The following is a 20,927-nucleotide window of genomic DNA, read 5'->3' as shown; positions in this document are numbered from 1 at the left end:
CACCGTGGCGACCAGCACCACCAGGCTGTCTCCATAGTGGGCCGACAGGTAGGCGCCGATGGCCGGGCTCGTCACCAGGCTGGCGGCGAAGGTCGCAGACACCTGGGAGGAAGGAGGAATTGGGTTTTTACAGCACCTCTGATGACTGATCCCGGTTCTGTTTGAGCTTTGTTGTTTGATTCCGAGTAGAACCGGGTCCTTTGGAAGACTTTAGCTGTAACAACAGGCACACTGAGGAGTGATCCAAAGAATCTGGGTTTTCTGCAACAATTACGTCTCTCACTAAAACAGTTTGGTACCATCTGTGATCCGAACACGAATAATAAATGATCAAAAATCTGAAACAGAACTTTTTCAGAGTAACAGATCTGCTGTAACCGGTACGGTCCGATCAGCTCTGTAACTTCAGGTATTCCTGGTCACCAGGTTAATTAGAACAGGAAACGGCATCAGAACCCGCTCCTTTAACGGAGCTGCAGTGAAGTTCTGCCCGTCTGTGGAGCCATTTGATTGGTTGTGGTTACCAGTCCGTAGGCGGTGCTCCTCTCGTGCTCCTCGGTGACGTCGGCGACGTAGGCGAAGATCACGGAGAACGTCACGGCGAAGATTCCCGAGACTGCGATCAGAGCAAAGTACCACCTGAACACAGACAGGAAACCAACATCAGAACCAGCAGTGGGTCGGGTCAAGAGGGGGGGCTGCTCTCCTCGTTACCAGGACAACATATATTATGGCTGATGATGATATATGGGTCCTGATCATCTCCTGCCTGGACAGATGTTCCCCTCATCGTGATTCTGCTGAACACGTCGGACTCTGCAGCTCCAGGCGAGTCCAAACAGAAGTCCGGTTCCACTTCATGTTCACACTGAACATGTTCCACTCAGTCTGCTTAGTCTGTATAGCTCTGCTCAGCGCCACCGGTCCATACAGCCCATCCTTTTACCTTATAAACGCCTCGAGGTGCCGGTTCTGTTCTCAGACACCGGGTCCAGGGTTCTTCATGTTGTTAAAAATAATTTTTAAAGACATAAATGGGCTGTTTAATAACTGTAGAGTATTTTCCCCCTATATTCCCCCTTAGAACCCTGGAGAACACTAAGCTATGTTCGGTTCTGAGCTGTGGGAAGTGGACTGCACATGGACCCAGAACATGGACCCAGAACATGGACCCAGAACATGGACCCAGGGAGTGGCAGTGTCTGAGCAGAGAGCTCCAGCAGAAAACCATTTCATTTCCTGCTCCACCAACCCTGCTGAGGAGCTCTGACTCAGACCATGTGACGGAACATCAGCTGATGTTCTGATGGGGACCGGTCTGCAGAATGAAGATGATGAGCTTCACAGTAAAGACGATCTCCAGCTCACAAATCAGCTTCTCAGTAACGCTGAACTGGAGGAAACTCAACGCTCTGCTGCTCAGGTTTCATGGAGCTTCTCAGAAACACGTAAAGCATCTGACCAGCAGGGGGAGCTGGGTGTGAGATGCCTTCAGCTCTGGTCCTCAGCAGCTCACATGAGGACCGTGTGACCGGTTAAACTCCTCCGGCAGAACCTGGGCCGGATGATCAGATCAGAGCTGCAGTAGAACAAATCTTCCCAGCTGCTGCCATCAGCTGCGGTCGAGCAGCAGGAACCATAGAGGCAGTAACCGGATCTGATCCGATTATTTCCAGGAACTAACTGCTTCTGGGTCTGACAGGAACATCCTCAACGTCTGATAAAGCAACAAACACCTCCAGTTAGTCAGGCTCCAGCTCCACTGACGTCACACCTGGAGGAGATCATTAAACATCAGAGGTTTCTGTTGCTTCTTTAAGACCTCCAGCTTCTCATTTTCAACATTTCTGCTTCATTTCTTCAGAACCTGAAGAACTTCAAACATTTTGGTACAAAGAAACATCAGAAAAGACGAAACAAACCTTAATCATCTCTGGTCCGTGGTCTGCAGGTCAGACACTGAAAAATCGGATTTTTTTCCCACCATTTTGGGTCTAGAAACGCATCAACCAGCAGCACGACTCTGATACATCGATGCTGAGAACGTTGAGAGTTCATTATCTCATTAGCTGGATTCAGAACCGATACCAGCACATTTCCTCTCTGACATGTTGAGGTTCTGGTCAGCAGCTCCGACCCGATTGGTGCGTTTCTAGTTCACCCAAAATCTGTTCAGTCCAACCGTCAGCAAAGAGTTCTGGAACAGAGCTGGACTCACCAGGGGCTGATCTTCATGAAGGGAATGGGGGCGCAGGTGAAGAAGACTGTGATGAGGAGGAAGGACTTCCTGCCCCAGGTGTCCGACAGAGCACCAATCAGAGGAGCCGACAGAAAGGACAGGAAACCCTGAGAGGAACAGGAAGAAAAATACGACCGTTAACGGAGCCAGGTAAGCGGGCCCGGCGCACGGGCCTGGTTTGTGGTCCAGGTGTGCGGGTCGTAACATAAAACCCGGTAATAAAAGAGGAAAAGACGCAGCAGCTGCCTGAGTGAGAGCAGAAAAGTAAAGGTGGAGGCTTCTAGAGCTCAGGATGAGATGAACTCCAATTAAACCTCCTATTGGATCAGATTTATTTACAAGCCATCAGAATCTGACCCGATGCGCATCTAATCAGCCTTTTAATCCGACTGTTTGACCTTTTTATCCAGATGAACTCCCCTGAAGACAATAAGAATAAAAACATTTATTAGATCTAGAAAATCCCCCAAACTGTATTCAGGCCCCTCACCACGACCCACTCTGGTCCTGTAGAACCGGAGGGAGAGCTGGGTTCCTGCTCCTTTCCCTCCACCAGTGTCGCCGTTCAGCATCGAGTCAATTCACAGCTTCTGATCATAGATCTGAGCAGAAAGCTGAGCCTACTGACCAACAGGAAATCATGAAGCCAAAGAGCTGAAATAAGCTTCTCCTGCTGAGCAGCTGGAGGCCCGGTTCCTCAGGAGGAGGAACTCCTCTGTCCTGCTGCATGGGCTCCATCCATGCACATGTTGGAGCAGGTCTGCAGCCTGGAGAAGACAAGGAGGAGGCAGCCTGAGCTAAACCCCAGCAGGACAAACGCTTCAGTACCGCAGGCGTCTACAGAAACAAGACACTCAGGCTGCAGCTGATACTGGAGATTACAGAACCAGAACCGTTCCTTCCCTGTGCTGCAAACACACGTTTGGATCAGATGTTCAGATGGAAAGTTTGCAGGATTCTGCATCTTCTGCTCAGACTTTATGAGGCCATGATGCTGATTTCTAACAAAGACCTTTGGTTTGTTTTACGTGTGCTAACAGCATCTTGCTGCTTCCTGTTCTGGTTCTGGTTCAGTAACCACAGCTCCCCTCCTCTTCCTCTTCTGTTATCAGAGTTCAGACAGTTCATCACAGAGAGCTGCTGAGCTGTGAAGGTCAGAGCATGTGTGCAGCAGCTGCAGCGGTGAGTCAGCGCTCACCTTGACGCCGTGCACCAAGCCGTTCATCAGGAAGGTGTGCTGTGGGAACATCTGATGGAGAACCTGAAACAACACAGAGGGGACAGATATGTAACGTCCAAAACATGTTCACACGTCAGTCGGGTTCCTGGTTCAGAACATCAGGAACCTCAGCTGGGAGCTGCACAGATCTGCTGCAGCAAGACAGAGCCCAGGTTCTGGGATGGAGATTGACAGCCGGATAAATCGGATCATTTTTAGCTCTCCAGCACCAGGAAGGTGGGATCATCAGGAGATGTACTGAGGCCCTTCAGGAGGTCGGTGAAATTTCTTCCATTCAGACCACAGGAGCTTCCTCTTCCCACACATGAAGCAGCAACACAGATCACAGACATGACGTTTACTCACCACCAGCATGGGTGTAGTCAGCAACCCCCAGGCGAAGAACTCCAGAAAGATCACAACCACAGCATGGGTCACTCTGGCTCGGGTTCGACCGAACTGTGGAGAGCAGAGAACCACAGATCAGAACCACTTCCACCACAGTTCTCAGAGATCCAACACGCTCCCATCTTCCAGCCTTTTAATGTCTGCATCCAACTTTATTCATCTGCTAAAGCGGTGCTCAGAAGATGGACCGCTCCCAGCAGAACTTCAGAAACCATCTCCTGATATTCAGGCCTGGGGCCCGTTTCCTGTCAGCTTTTAGAATTAGAGCTGCAGCGGCCAGACGTTTACTGGAGGACACCGATCCCAACAGGTCCATCTTTTCTACTGGCTCTGTTTAGGTGGCTAGGAAACATTTGAAGCAGGTTTTCACTTTAAGCGACTAAAATCCAACTCCCTGCGAGCATGTGGGCCGGGGCTCCATCTGGGAAATATTAACGTCCTGGTGGCAGCGGAGCTCTGAATGTTTTTTACTGAATAAGATCAGAAAAACATACAACATGTTCATCATGATGTTCTGAGCTTTAGGATCGGGGTCAGAACTGGGCCAGCATCTTCTAACAAACACATTTCTGGCTGAAATGAGTCTGAAGTGTTGGTCCTGATGAGATGTTCTTGGTTTTCTCCAAACATGGTGCTGCACATCATGGTCAAACATCTCTACTTTGCTCTCATCTGTTCCAGAAGGTTTTTCCTTTTTTTGGACCCATCTTTGCTAACCTGAGTCCTGCTGCCATCCTGTTTTCATCGAGAAGAGGCTTTGTCCTTAAAACTCCTTCAGACAGCCACACTGGTTCAGTGTCATGACCTTTAACCTGCTAACTGAGGTCACTGCTGATGTCCTTCCACCCTGGCATCGTGCTAACACACATCTGTATGCTCCAGAGCAACAAACTGAGAAAACTCCAGCTGGTATAGAGAGGCTCACACTGATGATGATCATTTCATCAATACATCGATCAGCAGCACCTGGCTGCTACTTCCCCTCTAAACCAATAGAAACACCAAAGGTGCACTTACTTTCATGGTTCATATCTAAAGGTAAAAACAAGAGAAAAATGAAAATGTGATACATGGGTAAATTATTTACACCTTTTCAATGATGCAGTCTTAATAAATCCACTATTTATCTTAAGAAAAGCCAAAAAACCAAAGAGATGAATACGTTTATTTGGGTGCTGTGTGTCTACAATGATCCAGTTGGTTTAAATGAACTGTAGTGATCCCGTCCCACAGAAACCAGTATCAGTTGATGGTTAGAGGCGGGAGACCCAGTTATCAGTACCCAGAGCCTTTCAGTTAACTAGAGGCTGAAGTTGGCATCTGATTCATAGTTGCTGGGCAATTAAAAGTCAATTGAACCGTTTTTAAGGACTGGTTCACATTAAATCAGGTTCTTCTTGCAATAGAGATCTTTCTCCTCTCTTTCACAAACTGCATGAAGGTCTCACATATCATTAACTAAACATATTTTAAAACTGGAGAACAACCCAGTCCAGGTTCGACTGGTCCAGGTTTTGTGATCTAAAATGCGAGTTATAATGAGGCAGAGCAGCACTTAAACCACCCTTTTAAAGTTCTCTCAGACACAGTAAAGATGACCATGTTTTCAGCAGAATAATCCGGTCCAGGTTTGATAAGTTGTCTTTAAAACTGGACTTTGGTTCCGCCAACGCTGCTTCTAAATTGGCCTTTTTAATTCTTTTTTCATTAAAGTTTTACAGACTCGTGGCTCCAATGATCCAGTACAGGTTTGTAAGTCTTTTAGGTTTGGAACCAGTGGTAATCAGATGTAGTCCAGGGTCCTAAACTGGGAATTAGCTCTTTAATTAAGAGCTAACTCCGAACCAGAAGCTAACTTCTGCACCGGAAGAAACCCCGACGGTCGTTCATCTGAATTAGCCGCTACTAATAATTTAATCTGTCAGGAACGGCGGATTAAAACAGGGAGGCGTTTAATTTATCAACACACACCGAGCTCCCAGAGCTAACCCGGCTAACACTCACCGAACTCCGGACCGACATCCTGCCGCTGGCCTCGGTCTCCGCTTTCTCCCGGGACGCCTCACATCTTGCCGTAACGACTTTCAGCTCCAGTCCTCGGACCTGGACATCCTCCTGATGTTTCTCTGTCTTTTCCAGGGTGTCCCGCCGTGTTAATGAAGCTCCGTGGTTTCTGTGCTGTTCGCACCGCTTCGTGGTGAAGTCGCTCCTCCCGCTTTCGGTTTTACCAGAATTCCTCCGCTTTAACTTTACCTTCTGTCAGTTTGGATTTTCACACGGGGGCACATCGGAGGGGCGGCGATGCTTTCTCAGTGGCTCGGTTGAATAGGTGAGCAGAACCCGCCCTGCTTGGCTGTGCTTGTAGTCAAAACAAACCCAGCTGTTCCTGGATCAGCTCCTGACCCCAGATCAGCCGAACTCCAACAGTAAATACAGACAGCGAGTCGCCCTCTGCTGGACTGAAACATCACTACACTGCAGAGACCGTTTTATTAACCTAGCGACTTTAAAACATGAAAAGATTGTTTAAAAAGACGTTATTGTGTGTAAATAATTATAACAAAAAACGGTTGAAACTATTGTTGGAAATTCCGTTTGCGACACACAGTGTCGGTGCAGGGTTAAAAGTCAGTATTTGGCAGGAAGATCCGGTACCTACATAAACCACGACTCAGTATTTGGCAAGGAGCAGAAAGGCGGGACTCGGCGGTGGAAGAATTTCTGGCTCCACTGCAAACCAGCACACATGCACTGGTCACTGCAACAAAACCCAGTACGGTGCGTTCCTGTTTAGGTTTTCAAAACGCTAAAAGCCTACATTACAAGTTTTAATGTCATTTAAATAAAAAAAATCTTAGCTATAAAATTATAACATTCTGATACTATAACCATATTACATAATATATTTTAATATTGTTGACCAAAATGCATGATTCTTTCAGTTTTGCATGGTCAAAGTAATAAATCTGTTTTCCAACTGTAAACACTAAACCGAAATCTTCCATACAAGCAAAATTTAACAGTAGAACAAGTTAATAGGACCTGAATAAAAGACCCTGATGGTCAACAACAACCACAAGCTAATAAAGTAAGCTGGTTCTGTTCTGGGCACTGCTCTAGAACATCTGGAGATGATTGTGCAAAGAAGGATTCTTTATAAAATGAAGAATGTTATGGACAACCCTGAGCATCCTCTTCATCAGTCTGTCATACATCAACAGTCTTCATCAGAAGCTTCTTCAGATCTGCTGTAATCCTGACCTCTACAGGAGATGCATCAGCATTTACAACTCGGAAGAAATTTATATAGATTGAGTTTCAAAAACATTTCATTTCTCTTTGGGATTAATTAAGTATTTTTAAAATATGCAAATAATATTTAAATCAATTACATTTTTTTTTATTATAACACAAATTTAGAACAACTGTCTTCCCAAAACACTTTACTAAAAGAAAAACTGATCAAATTCATCTCCAGAAATATATTATTGGAATAATACAACACAGTCATATAGACAACTACAATAGGAGGTGCTGAGATGAATGGAACATTGTTCATATAAAAACAGAAACTTTTGAACAATTAAGAACAAATATGATCCGAGGCCACACCTTTAATCCTAACCCAGTGTTCCAGGTGAGATAAGGTGGATAAGTTTCACCTCCTGAGGTCATTATCCAAATCAACAGTTGGAGAACAGAGGGGTGAAGAGACCCCCCAGCGTGAAGAGGATGGATATGGGATCTGTGACAGGAGCAGAGCTCCAGGAAGGAGAGGCCAGGTGTCCATGATGGAGGTGAAACCTGCTAGGGTGTATGGTTTGGAGAAGGACCTGGAGATGTTCAGAGTTTTATAAGGAGGTATCAAACTGGACGTGATCAGAGATGACTACGTCTACAGATAGGTTCAGGTAGGAGAAGAGTTTCAGAGGCAAGCTGATGATGATCTGGGCATGGAGAGGAGGGTCAGTGAATATTATCTTTTTAATCAGAAATGCCATATTTTATTCCTGATAACTGTTTTCAGACAAGTTTATTGTCATTTCTCTTATTATTTGTCTAAATAACAGCATGTTGAGACAGCGGTCCTCTGGATCTTCAATGCAACCAAAAAATGATTGAAAACATAAAAAAATACATAGATGACAACATATAAGTGAAATGGGATGAAGTGCAGAATGTTGGCAGCAGTTCAGTGTTTTAACAACTTTTAACAGACAGCGGCGCAGAACAGATCCTTGACAAAGGCTCCATTGACCCTTTCAGCTCCCCTCACTATCCCCTGCAGGGCCTTCCTGTCAGGCAGACTTCAGTATAAGCACCAGAAGGTCAGATTCAACTCAGTTCTGGGTTTATTTACATGACAGTAATTCATAACAAGACGTTTTATAAGATGAACAGGTCACACATATACAGTCAGATTCAGTTTATAAAGCCCGTGTGACTGCATGTGGTGACAGTGGAGAGGAACACCTCCTATGTGACAGAGAAAATGGTAAATGGCCTGAACTTGTATATATCAAGTCCCCAAAGAGCTTTACATCACAGTCAGTCATTCCACCTTTTCACACACTGTGAATGGATGGATGGCAGCTACCATGGAGCCACAGCTGAACACCATCAGCAGACAAGGAGGGTGAAGTGTCTTACCGAAGGACACTACTGAGACTGCCAGAGCAGGGGTTTGAACCGGCAACCCACCGGTTACAGAATGGACCTTGACCACCCTGAGAAGCCTCTAAGCTCAGAGGTTTGCACAGATTCAACTTAGTGGTCCAAGTTCAAGAATCATTTATGTCTGTCAGGTTCAGAGGTCATCATTAAAGGGTTAACAACCAAACAAACCATCTGATCAAGAGCAAAGACTAAAAAGGACTAAAAAGGCAGCCAAAGTCCAAAGAAATGACCTGGAGGAGAACTGCTGATCATTAGAACTTCCATAAAGTTCTGATAAAGCCTGGATCAGAGGAAAACGGGCCAAATGAGATAGTTTCCTTTCTTGTGTTTCTCTTGTGTTGCTAGCAGCGCCCTGCTGTAGGATCTGTGCTTTTATTTTGAAAGGCCGGGCCACACTTTCCCGCCCTCCCTCCATTTTGGCGCAGCCAGCTTGACGCAGCGGAGCCTCAAACGGAGGCAGAGCGGATCAATCTGAGTTTCGGCGGCTGATTGGGATTATGCGGCAGCGCTGACCGCCGTGTCGGTGAGTACCTGCGGCCTGCGGGCCTCGCAGCGGAGCCGGAACCGAGCCGTGGGCCCGGTCCAACGGTTTCCTGCGGAGCAACGAGCTCGGCGCCGTGTTTTCTCCCCCAGCACACCCCCCACCCCCCACTCTGCCTTTGTTCGCTTGCGCCTTTTCTTGCGCCTCTGCGGGTTTTTGTAAATAGTGACGCAACGTGGCCGCCGCGCTGCGGGAGGAGTCCGTTTGCGGCGCGCAGTTTTTCTGCACATTTACCGTGTGCGGCAGTCCGGGTGGCAGCTGCGCGTTTTTAGGAGACTTTGAGTGACCTCTGGATGGACATCTTCATCATGCTCAGCAGCCAAAACAAGCAGCAAGTCCTCCTCAGAGCTCTGCAGCAAACACACCTTGCCGCCTGGGGGCGCTGCAAGGTTTTTTTTGGGTAGTGATTTTGACCAGTCGCAGCAGGGCCGGTCTCACCACCTGCAGGGTCCCAGGGACGGACTCATTGGGGGCCCCTGGGGACCTTATGTGATTAGCAGGAGGAATTATCTTGTCATCATTTTTCTTATAATACTAAATATTCATCTGAAGTCAAAATATAAACAAGGACTGTTTGCTGTGTTGTCTTTTGGGCTCATTTTGGAGCCATTTTGCAGGATTTTGCAGGGCTCTGGCAGTCATTATTAATAGGTTTATTATTAATGTTTTAACATTAATTAAAGCAAAGTGAAGGATTATGTGTGCAGGCTAGAAGAACCTACAGTGAGTGAAAAGTTCTGGGGTTAACAGTTGTGACTCAAAGATTCTCAACTATTTTTACTTAAGTGCAGCAATGAAACGTTCAACAAATACTTACAACCATGGCCGCCGACAGGGAGCAACCGGGTCAGAACTGGGCCGGCCCAGAACTGGGTCCTCCAACTATCTAATTATGGGCAAGAGAATTTCTTTTAAAACAGGAGACAAACGCGGGCCTGATGTAGACGATCCTAACTGTAGAGGTTTGGTGACAGAAATCAACACGACTTTGATGACTTATTAAAAATTGAGACTTTAATAGTTTGGTTCTGATGATGTTTAAATTTAAAAGCTCTCGGGTCACATCCTGAAAAACTCAAATTAAATTAACAGAATTCTGTTTTCACGCTTTAGTTTTCAAGTCAATCAAATAAAACTTGATTTACTGAACCTGTTTTTAGATTAAAGGTACTTTTAAGTATGAACTGGGTTTTAAAGGTTCTACGCCTGTTCAGGTGAATCCAACCATGTTTTTGATGAACCGGACCTTCAACAATGAGCCCTAAGAATGTCCAGAACAGGAATGGTGGAGACCAGAAGTCATTCTTGGTGTGTCTGGGTTTACTTGACCCTGATGAAGGCCAAGCTGCAACCTGCTGCTGGAGTCTTCATCGGACCAGAACTCTGTGCACCTTGGAGTCGGTGAAATTGTGCCAGAAATGTTTGGATCTTTATGTTTGGGTTTTCATCAGTGTTGCTAGGAACAAACATCCTACTAACGCTGATCTGGGAATGGCGTCACAGCTGAGTTGATCCGGTTCTTGTTGGAAGATCCAAAACCAGAAGAACATGCAAGCCAACAGAATCACATTTCTCTCCATTCAGAACCATGGTTCTGTTGGTTTAAGGAGCCAGAAAATATCAGCAGACCAGTTTAGTTTATTCCCAGAGTTCTGCATATTTCTTTTGGACTCCAGTCATACTGGATCTCGGGCCGGCTGTTGAAACGTTCAGGACCGTTCTTCTGGGTTTCTCCTACATGGAGCTGGGAGTACCAATCAAACCCACCGTTTCCACTCAGGATCCAAACATCTTAAATTTAACCAACAAATTAAAGAGGAAAAGATCATTTTGGTGCCGTTAGCAGTGTGAGACCGGATCGTTTTGGGCTGCTCTGTTTGTTCTTCATGTTGCATTAACTGTCCCGTAAAAAACGGAAATCCAAACTCTTTCAGAGCAGATGATGTTCCAGACTACTGATGACCATGTGCTTCAAAATTAGTGCAGAGAAGCAATAAATGTTGATGTTAAAAGGTCCAGTAAGTTTCATAGTTCAGAACCTGGTGTTTATATCTGCAGTGTTTAATAATCCGAATCAGAACGTTCAGAAACTCTGATCCATTGTCCAGCTCTCTGCAGTCAGAGTCATACTGACGTTAATCTGTCAAACCAAATGTTTCAGCAGCAGAGGAGAGATGAGTGCGATAAAGCCACAGCGCCCCCTATATTCAGCTGCAAGCCTGTGAACGTCCGCTGTGTGAATGGACCCTGGTACTGGATCTCTGCTGCAGCGGATCACGGATGTGTGGGTCTGAAAGACGTGGCTGTTGGAATGAAAGCAGCTGCAGTTTTCCAGAGAAACAGAAACTTGTGTGAATGTTTGAGTTGCAGATCTGAGAAAATGTCCAGAACATCTGCTGCTCGGTCCACTGAGTGCCTCCTGCTGAAGAGATGATCCTGGTACCAGCTTAGCTCCGGGCTCAGAGTCACCCTGGAAGCCGAACTGCTGCGCCTGCAGCTGCAGGGAGGCTGCTTGTTTCCTGCTCAGGTTGCAGCGCTGCATGCAGCTGCAGACTTCCTCCTGCAGTCAACGGTCACCTTGTCACGCAGCGTTTCCTCCTGCACGGTGTGTCTGTTGGGGGCTTTCCTGAAGATGGACCTGCAGTGTTTCCAGAACCAGAACCAGGTTCTCTGTATGACTCCATAGTGTTGCTGTTTTTAGTTTTTAATGTTCAGATTTAATTCTAGGCTCCTAAAGGTGCAGTACGTTTATTAAATGTCTAGAAACATGTTTCGAGCTCAACGCTTCATGGAGGCGGTTCTGAACATTTTAGGCCGAGTTCAACAGAGCAGAAACAATTCAGATTTGATTCTGTAGAATTTTTATATTTCTGGGTTTTTTGTGTCTGGTGTTTCTGCAGGAAATCTTCTCGTTGTTTCCTGGTCGAGTCCAACAATTGAGTCTCCAGGTGTTTGACCGTCCCTGACCTGAATGGGCCGTCTCGGGGGTTCACCCTAATTCCTGGTTCTCCTTCACCTCCCTCCACCTCCTCCCTCCTTTCCCTTCCCTCTCCCTTCCTTCTCCCTCCCTTCCTCCTCACGTCCCGATCTGAATCCAGACTCGAACCCGTGTCCTGATTGGCTGCCGCCACGCCCCACCCCTTACAGGTGGATGAATGAAGACTCAATTTAAGAGCCCAGCGGCCCCGCGGCCCCGAGCAGACGGGGGTGAGTTTGTGACCAGAACTTCAAACCAAACGTTTGTGTTTCGGTTTGGAATCAGCAGGATTTCAGGCTGTTGTCCAGAACCCAGTACAGTTCTGCAGGTTCTGCTGACGTCACCTTCAGGGTGAATCGGTTGTGAACTCTGGTTGAACACAGCGCCTCCTGCCTGACCGCAGCTGAAGATGCTGGATTTCTGTTTTCTGTTTCAGGACATTCAGGCGTCACTGCAAACATGATGAAGAAGAAGAATCCACACAAGTAAGTCCTGAAATGAAACCGTTGATCTCTGGTTTTCCAGGAGATCCGCTGCCACCAAGTTTTGCATCTTAGCAATATTTATTGGTTGTGATTTTTCACACATTCATATCTCAGCGATGAAGACATTTGATTTATTGTGCAGCTTTACAACAAAATGTTGTTTGTGAATAAAAACAGAATATTTGATCTGTTTTAAGGCAGTTTTCCATTTGAGATCAGATTAAAGTGTAAAAGATGCAAAGTTTCCTGATTTTTTTCCAGGATTTTTTTAGCTCCTCTGCAGACTCCAGCATTAATATTCCCATCTGGAAGACGATGCTCCAAGCAGCCAGACATTCCTGCAATCTGTTAAACGTCTCTTAAATATCACAAGTCAGATGTTTGGACTTCTGCTGCTCACCCACTGTCAGCCCAGTACCTGATTCTTTTGGACCACCTGTAGAGGTTAAACTGTCCTAGTTAGAGTAAACGTCTGCGAGTCCTATGGGCCTGATTTAAACACAGCATAAACACATCATCAGTCAGGACTCGCGGGTTTTTGTCTTATCTGTCTCGTCTCTATTTGTGCAGGAAGCAGAGAACCAGCGTTGGTCCCAGTAAGACACTGGTGCAGCCCAGAAGGAACATCGTCGGCTGCAGGATCCAGCACATCTGGAAGGAGGGCAGTAAGTAAAAGCTTCTGATCTTCAAATTAAGCTGGTATCAAAAAAACCTTAAATGTGAAGCGTTGGTGCTGAGACGTCTGGATCGGTTTCTGGGTTTCAGTTCTGACTTCTTGTTTAAACACTGTGGGATATTCCACCTGAGTGGGATTTTCCGTGTTGATGTGTTTTTCATCCCACCAGATAAATCATCCCAGTGGAAAGGCACGGTCCTGGACCAGGTCCCAGTTAACCCGTCTCTGTACCTGATCAAGTACGACGGCTTCGACTGCGTTTACGGCCTGGAGCTGTACTCCGATGAGCGGGTGGTGGGGCTGGAGGTGCTGCCCGACCGCGTGGGTGAGGAGCCGCAGCTTCTTCTTCATTCTGCTCCTGGTTTCAGCTGAAAAGGCATCTGTCTGGTTCTTTCAACGATTATCACGGAACATATCAGCACATGTTCTATGTTCTGACGGCTCCGATCCAAGTTTGTCTAAAGGGTTCTGCAATGCCTGAGAGGTTTTATCCCATTATGTTAACCAGTCACATTCCAGAACATGCAGGCTTCCCCATCATAACAACCTGGATCTTGAGTAAATTTGACATATTATTCTAGAGCAGACTGAATATGTGCTTTAAAAGCTTTCATTCAGGGATAATATAACAGTTTATTAATATAACGGTTTATTAATATAACGGTTTATTAATATAACAGTTTATTAATATAACGGTTTATTAATATAACGGTTTATTAATATAACGGTTTATTAATATAACGGTTTACTTGGATTTAATGACATTTGAATAAACAGTTTGTAGAAATCAGAGACTTGGACACAAACGTTATAAATATGAAGAGGAAAAAATGTTTGTTACAAACTGACTTTTTTTAAAGTGATTTACTAAACCTGTCAATTCAGTGACGTGTAGTTTAATAAAACGTTGTTCTGGAAACGTAGATATGGAAACCCACAATGATGTTTCCAAAATGTTCTTTGAATGTGTGGATTCATTGTCTGGATTAAGGGAAAAAATGAACATTTTAACAAATATCCAGAGCAACCTATTTTAGATTTGAACTTTCATTGACATGGAGAAATGCTTAATTCTAGTTTTAATTGGGGGGCAAAACAAACAAGCTTTTTAGATTTGATTTACCAAAGTTTCAACTACATATTCTAGAACATGAAGACTTGGAAAAACTAGATATGGAAGCCAACAATCTAGAGCAAATCTAGTTTGGATAAGAGCATTAGTAGTCTAGAGAGAGGGCAAAAATGATCAATTTTAACAATTTCTTTCTTATTCTAGAGCATATCTGGTGTGAATCTCTGTCTAGAGGAATCTTAACACATTATGAGACCTTTACGTTTGATCTTCTAAAAGCCAAACATTTAGGCTAACATATGCAACAACTACAGGGTGTCGGGGTTTGAGATGGGTGGAGGGGGACCTGACAGTGCCCCCCACTTTGCTTGGCCCCATCCTTCACCTCAGTCCTAAAGCATTTGAGACGTATAAGGCTTTGAGATTGAGGTAGGGGCCCTCATTTACTCCTGTGGCATGGTGGGTTCCTTGCTGGTGGGCTATGGCTCTCTGAGTTATTTTGTGTCGGCTGGGGGCTTTAAGGACTGAGCTGGACCCTGGGTGGGGTGGGTTTGCATTCTGCCACTGCAGATTTCTAATGCCACCCTGGCGGATTGGGGGCTATGGGAAGGTTCTTCCTCCTCGGTTTTGGGCGGCCCTGCTGCCGGGGACTTGTGCAGGCTCCTGGCCACCGAGGTGTCCACATCCAGGCTTGATCTGCATTGGGGGGCGTGGCGGTGCGGTTGGGTAACTTTTCTCAGCCTTTGAAAAGCTTACCATTCCAGGTCACAAATAAGCACACACCTACTCCACACACACACATGTTAGCACACAAACAATCCAAAAGGTTAAAGGTCAAACACAGGTTCTTTCCATTATTGCAACCTGTCTTTGATGCCCAATGCAGCCCTGATTCAATGTTGTCATTTCAGCAGTTGGGATTCTTTCTGAAATGCCAAAACAGGACGTGTGAAAAAGACCCGGCATATATAAGAAAAACAGAACATCTTAGAGAAAGCAGGGCGTGGAAACCAACCCTTCTGGTTTCAGTGTTTACATTCACATTCTAGATTAATGACCAAAAAACTGGTGTCCTGAACAACGTTTTACTTCGATTTACTAAATACTAAACCTGTATTTTCTGTATGAATGTTGTTCTGGAAAACCAGGATTCTAGAATGGATCCAGTTTATATATGTGAATTTATTGGCCTACAATTATAAACAATAAAATATTTAAGTTTGGTTCAATTAAATTATGAAACTACACATTCTAGACAACGCAGACTGTAGATCTAAAATGCAGAGCAGTTCTGGTTTGGATGTGTGAGCTTGGGCTACAGACATATAATTTCAACAAATTCAAGTTTCAAATCAAGATAGAAGCCTTGACTGGTTCCCTATCTTTCTAGCACCGAGCAGAATGAGTCTGACCTCACCCTCTCTGTGTGTTTCAGCTCAGGCCCGGGTGAGCGACTCACTTCTAGCAGAGACGATGATCGGTAAGGCGGTGGAGCACATGTTCGAGACAGAAGACGGTCCCAAGGAGGAGTGGAGGGGGATGGTGCTGGCCCGAGCCCCCATCATGACAACCTGGTTCTACATCACCTACGAGAAGGACCCAGTTCTGTACATGTACCAGCTGCTGGACGACTACAAGGAGGGAGACCTGCGCATCATGCCCGATTCCAGTGAGTGTCGGCCGAATCTCCACAGCTGAATCCAGACGAGGTTCGGTCCAGATTTTCAAGTTTTGGTCTGCCTTGGTTCCTGTGTTTGTGTCTGCAGACGACAACGTGACGGCAGAGCGGGAACCCGGCGAGGTGGTTGACAGTCTGGTCGGAAAACAGGTGGAGTACGCCAAAGAGGACGGCGGGAAGCGCTCGGGAATGGTCATCCACCAGGTGGAGGCCAAACCCTCCGTCTACTTCATCAAATTCGACGATGACTTCCACATCTACGTCTACGACCTGGTCAAGACCTCCTAAGACCAGAAAGACTTCCAGAACAGCAGCCAAGTTTTAGGACATCCAGAGACTGGAGAGACGAGTTCTTTACTTTCTTGAGATGCCTTAAAACGAGGGAAACGGTCCCACGTCGTCATCAGTCACAGTTCTTTCAGATTTTCTTAAAATGAAACCAAACTGATTCAGCTGGAACTCATGTTGGGTTTCCAGATTACTGCAGCACAAATATCACTCTTTACAAAGCGTCACCATTCTTTGACTCCATCCGGAGACCCTGCAGTCAGAATCCAGAGGAAGATCTCCTCTGCCCGTTTCCTGAAATCATGATTGCTCCCCCGGGACCTCTGATACTTGGCGCAGCAGGGGGGCTCTGATCTCATCAGAGTTAATGGCGGAACGAGACGGGAGCAGTCAGCATCAGGAAAAGGATCCGGATCCTGCTCTGCTTTTTGTGCTGGAAGCACCACTGGGTCATCTTGGCCTCCCAGCTGGAGGAGCTCTGTCCACGTTTCTTGGCTGAGTGAAGATGTTCCTTCTGAGTGTTAAAAAATCCACGTCGATCAGTTTTCCTTGTTTGGTGCCTGCCAGCGTAAATACATTTGTGCCAAAAAGAGCTTGACATTGTTGAACTTTCCTAATGTTCCACCCCAACCAACTGATTTTGGTGTTTCTGAAGCAGCACATTAACATCTCCAGGATGATTCCACTTTATAATGTTTTCCACATGTTGTCTGTCCCTGCAGCCTCTCTTCTATATGTGGACAATCATGACTTCGTAAAACCAGTGAACAGCGAGTTTTAGACCCTCTCTGGTATTTTCAGGATCTGCTTCTGAACGTTGGACTACGGAAGGTTACAGAAACAGATTTGACCCTGTTTCAGATTCTGGAGCAGATCCTGTAAAATGAGAGAAAAAGGTTTCCCTGAAAGATCCTGAAAAGCAAGATCAACATATCCTGGATTTCCTGACACAGTGTGCTGATCCAGAGACAATCTAGAGTTGCTCAGTTCTTCTGCTGCTGTTGTAGAGTTTACAGTGTTCCTTGTTGTACAGTGATCATGTGTTGATATCAGAAGGCACAAACAGATCTCCTTGTTTATCTGTTCTTCCATGTCTGTTCTGTCCTGTGGAAGCTGTTTCATTCCCAGTCGGCTGTAGGATGCTGTTGATCTTGTAGGTATGAAGATGGTTTATGAGTCCTGTGTGCTGCTGACAGATCTGGACCTGTTTGACTCTGGATCTCTGTAGCTATCTGTGAAACAGAATCCAGTCGGGGGAGTTTGAAGGAAATCCTGCCCCTGTCTCTGATGTAGCCCATTTTTTCATTTCATACAACCAGCGACTGAAGCATTAACAGCCATGTTGCCTGATCCACATCTCATGTGCCTGAAGGGACTAAATCTAGAACATTCCTGCTGGCTGGGTTTAGAGCATTTCTGTTCCAGAGCATCTTATCATTGCTCTAGCTTTCTTTTTCTGTTTTGTTCGAACCTAACTGAGCTTTATGTTTAAACCCTTTCTGGTTTTAGAATCTAGATTCCTAACATGTTCCCTTAGAAGTTGCAGTTAATTGTGTCCAGTCTCCATTCTCCTCCTGCTCTAGACCACCTTAGGTTGGATTCTTGTCCAGAGCAAGTCCTAAGGGCACATTTTAACATAGAAAGCCCAGCAATCATGTTTTTAGTTTCGATTCGCTGACATTGAAATCTGTTAATTCTGAGACATGGAAACACAAAATCCAAATATCTAGAGCAGTTTGGCTTGGTGCGAGGGTGCAAGTAAATGAAGACAGGGTGCTAATGTTGAAAATGTTTTTAGGTTGAATGTCCTAAAATCTAAAACTGCTTGGAAAACTAGCTCTAGAAACCCCCAAATCTGGAGCTAATCTAGTTAGGATCAGGTGCTGATCTAGTTTGGATATGGAGCTAATATGGTTTAATCTGGTTTGCTTCTGGAGTTCATCTGGTTTGGATCTGGAGCTAATCTGGTTTGGGTGTGCGCATCAACAGTATGGAGCAGGGGTCTAAACGTGCTTTTAATAAATTTAAGCTGCAGATGAAGCATTTTTTTAAGATTTGGTTTACGGGATTTTTATATATACAGTTCAATAAAAATTGTGTTCTGGTTCTAGAGCATGGGCGCAGCTGTGTTGCTTCCAGAACTGTTAGATCTTTTTCAGGCTCGAACCTTCTTTTCTGGAACCTCACTTTACTGTATGTTGGGAGTAATTAGCTTTGTTTTGGACTCCAGAAGTTTTTTATTTCTGTGATGTTTGTTCTGAGGTCCGTTTACATTCAGTGTGACCGAAAATGTTAATGTTCTGAGTCTTTAACTCAAAGTAAAACCTGAACATTTGTGGGTGTTTTTTCATTAATATGTTCAGATTCTAGAACATGCTAAGGGCTGTAGTTCAGAACACTAAAACCAATAAAAATGTTCTGCTTCTGGAGGATACCTACCTGGAATGTATGTTATGTGTTTTCACTGTAATCTGCTTTAAAATTAAATAACTTTTGTTCTTCGCTGAGGGGGAAGGCTGCTCAGCGTTTAATAATTCTAGATATTTGCTCATGTTGGATTTCAGATGAAGTAGTTCTACCCCAGTCTCCTGATCTTCCTGACCTAATGCGGTTTTTGCACCCCTCAAACATATAGTTCCTACGTTCTTGCCTTGTGAATTTTAGTGCATCAATGTTTTACTTAACATAACAAATTCAAAGAAAATAAAAGGTTGAACATTAATGCTTGATAATTGGCAATCCTGAAAAGTCCTGGCATCAGTGACTACATTCAAGTTTGTCTTTATTTCAGGATCTGTTTTTACATTCTAGAGATTTCTGCCTATCCTCTGGACCGTGGACATCCGTGGAGTTTTAGAGCAGGACCCTCATTTTTACTCTTGTCCCTGGATGTCTGAGTACAGCCGTCATTTAGAGAACAGGGACAGAACTTTTAAACTCTGATCAGGACCAAACATAAAGCTTCTGAAAACGTTGGCATCTACAAATATCTCACTGCTCTAGAAACTGTAGTATAACCTCAGAGATCATATTGTTGTATGTGAAATGTCTATTAGGGGATTGGAGAGCTTCTGTCTTTAGTTTTAAGGTTCAGATTCTAGAATTTGTTATAAATCGAAGTGTTTGTGGAGTCATATTTGTAATTCTAGAACTAATCTAACTTCCAGGGGGGGCACAGGTAGCATTTTCTTCTGGATTATAGTTGATAATAATATAAAACCCAGAACATAGATATTGAACGGCTCCAGAGGCAATAATCTATATTCCTTTATTTCAAAAGATGATGTTTCATGGCTAAAACTCTGTGATCAAAACTTTTTCTGCATTCTGAAATCTGATTTTATTTTATTACCCATCTAGATATTCTAGAAAGAATCTGAAAAACAGAACCTCCATGCTCTAATTTCAGAGCAGATGTAAAGTGGTTAAGTGGTGAAAGGATTTAAGCGGTTCTAGAACATTCTTAAACATCTTAAACATGGATTGTCTGAATATTCCAGAGTGTGGATGTAACTTTTACCGCTTATTGTCCAGATATTTGATTCTAGGGTGTGTTGCTTGCCACTGTGAAAAATAGTACCACTACCATGAGTCCTGATGCTGCCCCAAACGTGTATGAAGAGAAGTTAAAGATGTTCATGGATCCAGATCCTGTGATTGTGTCAGGAATCTTCAACATGAAGCTTTGCATCCAGAGAAAATGCTGAAAGTCTGGCGTTCTGACTCTGGAGTGCATCAGATGTTTTTACGTATGCATGTTATCAGCTCTGAAACATTTGCTCCACATTTAAATCACTCATTGTGATTCTAGAAGCTTACGTTAGCCCGCTGCTGCTCTAGAATCACAGGGATTTCCTTGGGAACGTAAACCATGATGAACCTGCCCTAACACCGCTGACTTTGCAGATGTGATGTTTGTAAGGATAAAGCAGGGTCCGTTTGATCTGATGGTTGTTATTTTCCAGAAAACTTTGGATCTGTTGTGTGATTGGATGTGCGTGTGTGCTGTTGGTCCGCCTCTGTTCAGATGGTGTTACTGCATGCTTCTATAGCTCTGTGTAAACTGGTGTGTGTTGCATGTTTGTAGTTTTCCGTTGTTCAGTTGACGCCTGTCTGTTGTGGCTTTTGGTGCCGCTTGTTTTTTAATTTCCTGGTTTATTTTGTACCTTTAGCCCCCCATGGTGGGAGCACCTATGGGTTGTTGGATGAAAGAAAAATGAAAACGAGAGCGAACTCATCCCCCGACAAACAGAAGAGACAGTTTAACAGGTGAACTTGTGAACATGTTGCAGAGGTGACGATGACTGTAAATTTGATGTTTCAGAGTGCCAACTGCAGCTGCCAGTGTTGTACAGCAGTGTAAAGCTCACACTATTTACATGAATAAAAACCTGTTTTTTTCATCCGTGTCTGTTTTTATTCTCTGATTCTGTACAGATTATAATCATGTTTGTACAACCAGAAAAATCAACCCAAAATGCTTTAGAGATTTTTCTTAACTGGATGAGCATGTGGCGACAGTGGAGAGGAAAACACCCCTTTTAACGAGAAGCAACCTCCAGCAGAACCAGAACCAGGCTCAGTGTGAGCAGCCATCTGTTTCGACTGACTGGGGTTTGAGAGAACAGAGCAGAGACACAGAAGAACCCAGAAGCGCTGATCCAGGA

The 20,927-nt window shown here is 44.8% G+C and overlaps 2 protein-coding genes across 4 annotated transcripts in view; one reads left to right on the top strand and one right to left on the bottom strand.

Moving 5' to 3' along the window:
- Window positions 1-6,136, bottom strand: part of mfsd14bb (major facilitator superfamily domain containing 14Bb) — a 12,758-nt gene extending 6,622 nt beyond the window's left edge. Inside the window, exons 1-6 of the mRNA XM_047382381.1 lie at window positions 5,871-6,136; window positions 3,825-3,917; window positions 3,438-3,500; window positions 2,219-2,346; window positions 525-639; window positions 1-102 (exon numbers count right to left, since the gene is read on the bottom strand). The exon at window positions 1-102 is cut by the window's left edge and continues 117 nt beyond it. Coding sequence (XP_047238337.1) covers window positions 1-102; window positions 525-639; window positions 2,219-2,346; window positions 3,438-3,500; window positions 3,825-3,917; window positions 5,871-5,888 — 519 coding nt within the window. The 5' untranslated portion in view covers window positions 5,889-6,136. The remainder of the gene's footprint in view (window positions 103-524; window positions 640-2,218; window positions 2,347-3,437; window positions 3,501-3,824; window positions 3,918-5,870) is intronic.
- A 1,171-nt stretch (window positions 6,137-7,307) lies between these two features.
- On the top strand, window positions 7,308-20,663 carry spinb (spindlin b). Of its 3 annotated transcripts, none has more exons than XM_047381211.1 (7): window positions 7,308-9,066; window positions 11,985-12,291; window positions 12,471-12,546; window positions 13,117-13,211; window positions 13,392-13,547; window positions 15,730-15,963; window positions 16,061-20,663. In XM_047381211.1, the coding sequence occupies exons 2-7, from the start codon at window positions 12,240-12,242 to the stop codon at window positions 16,258-16,260; spliced, it is 813 nt and encodes a 270-aa protein (XP_047237167.1). In that variant the 5' UTR covers window positions 7,308-9,066; window positions 11,985-12,239; the 3' UTR covers window positions 16,261-20,663. The 3 variants fall into 3 exon arrangements, with proteins under 3 accessions (XP_047237167.1, XP_047237169.1, XP_047237168.1); XM_047381213.1 differs by having other exon boundaries at window positions 7,315-9,066; window positions 12,498-12,546; XM_047381212.1 differs by lacking the exon at window positions 7,308-9,066 and adding an exon at window positions 10,394-11,749.
- Window positions 20,664-20,927: the final 264 nt, after the last annotated feature.

Source organism: Girardinichthys multiradiatus, chromosome 12, assembly GCF_021462225.1.
Source record: "Girardinichthys multiradiatus isolate DD_20200921_A chromosome 12, DD_fGirMul_XY1, whole genome shotgun sequence".
In the NCBI taxonomy this organism is placed as follows: Eukaryota; Metazoa; Chordata; class Actinopteri; order Cyprinodontiformes; family Goodeidae; genus Girardinichthys; species Girardinichthys multiradiatus.
Note: the sequence above shows the minus strand (reverse complement) of the source record. Positions and strands in the feature narration are given on the sequence as shown.

Bases quoted from the DNA above. Each gene is read 5' to 3' on its own strand.
- spinb (XM_047381211.1), top strand. From the start codon at position 12,240: ATGAAGACTCAATTTAAGAGCCCAGCGGCCCCGCGGCCCCGAGCAGAC. The intron at 13,212-13,391 runs GTAAGTAAAAGC...TCATCCCACCAG, and splicing joins GCACATCTGGAAGGAGGGCA to ATAAATCATCCCAGTGGAAA. The intron at 13,548-15,729 runs GTGAGGAGCCGC...TGTGTGTTTCAG, and splicing joins GGTGCTGCCCGACCGCGTGG to CTCAGGCCCGGGTGAGCGAC.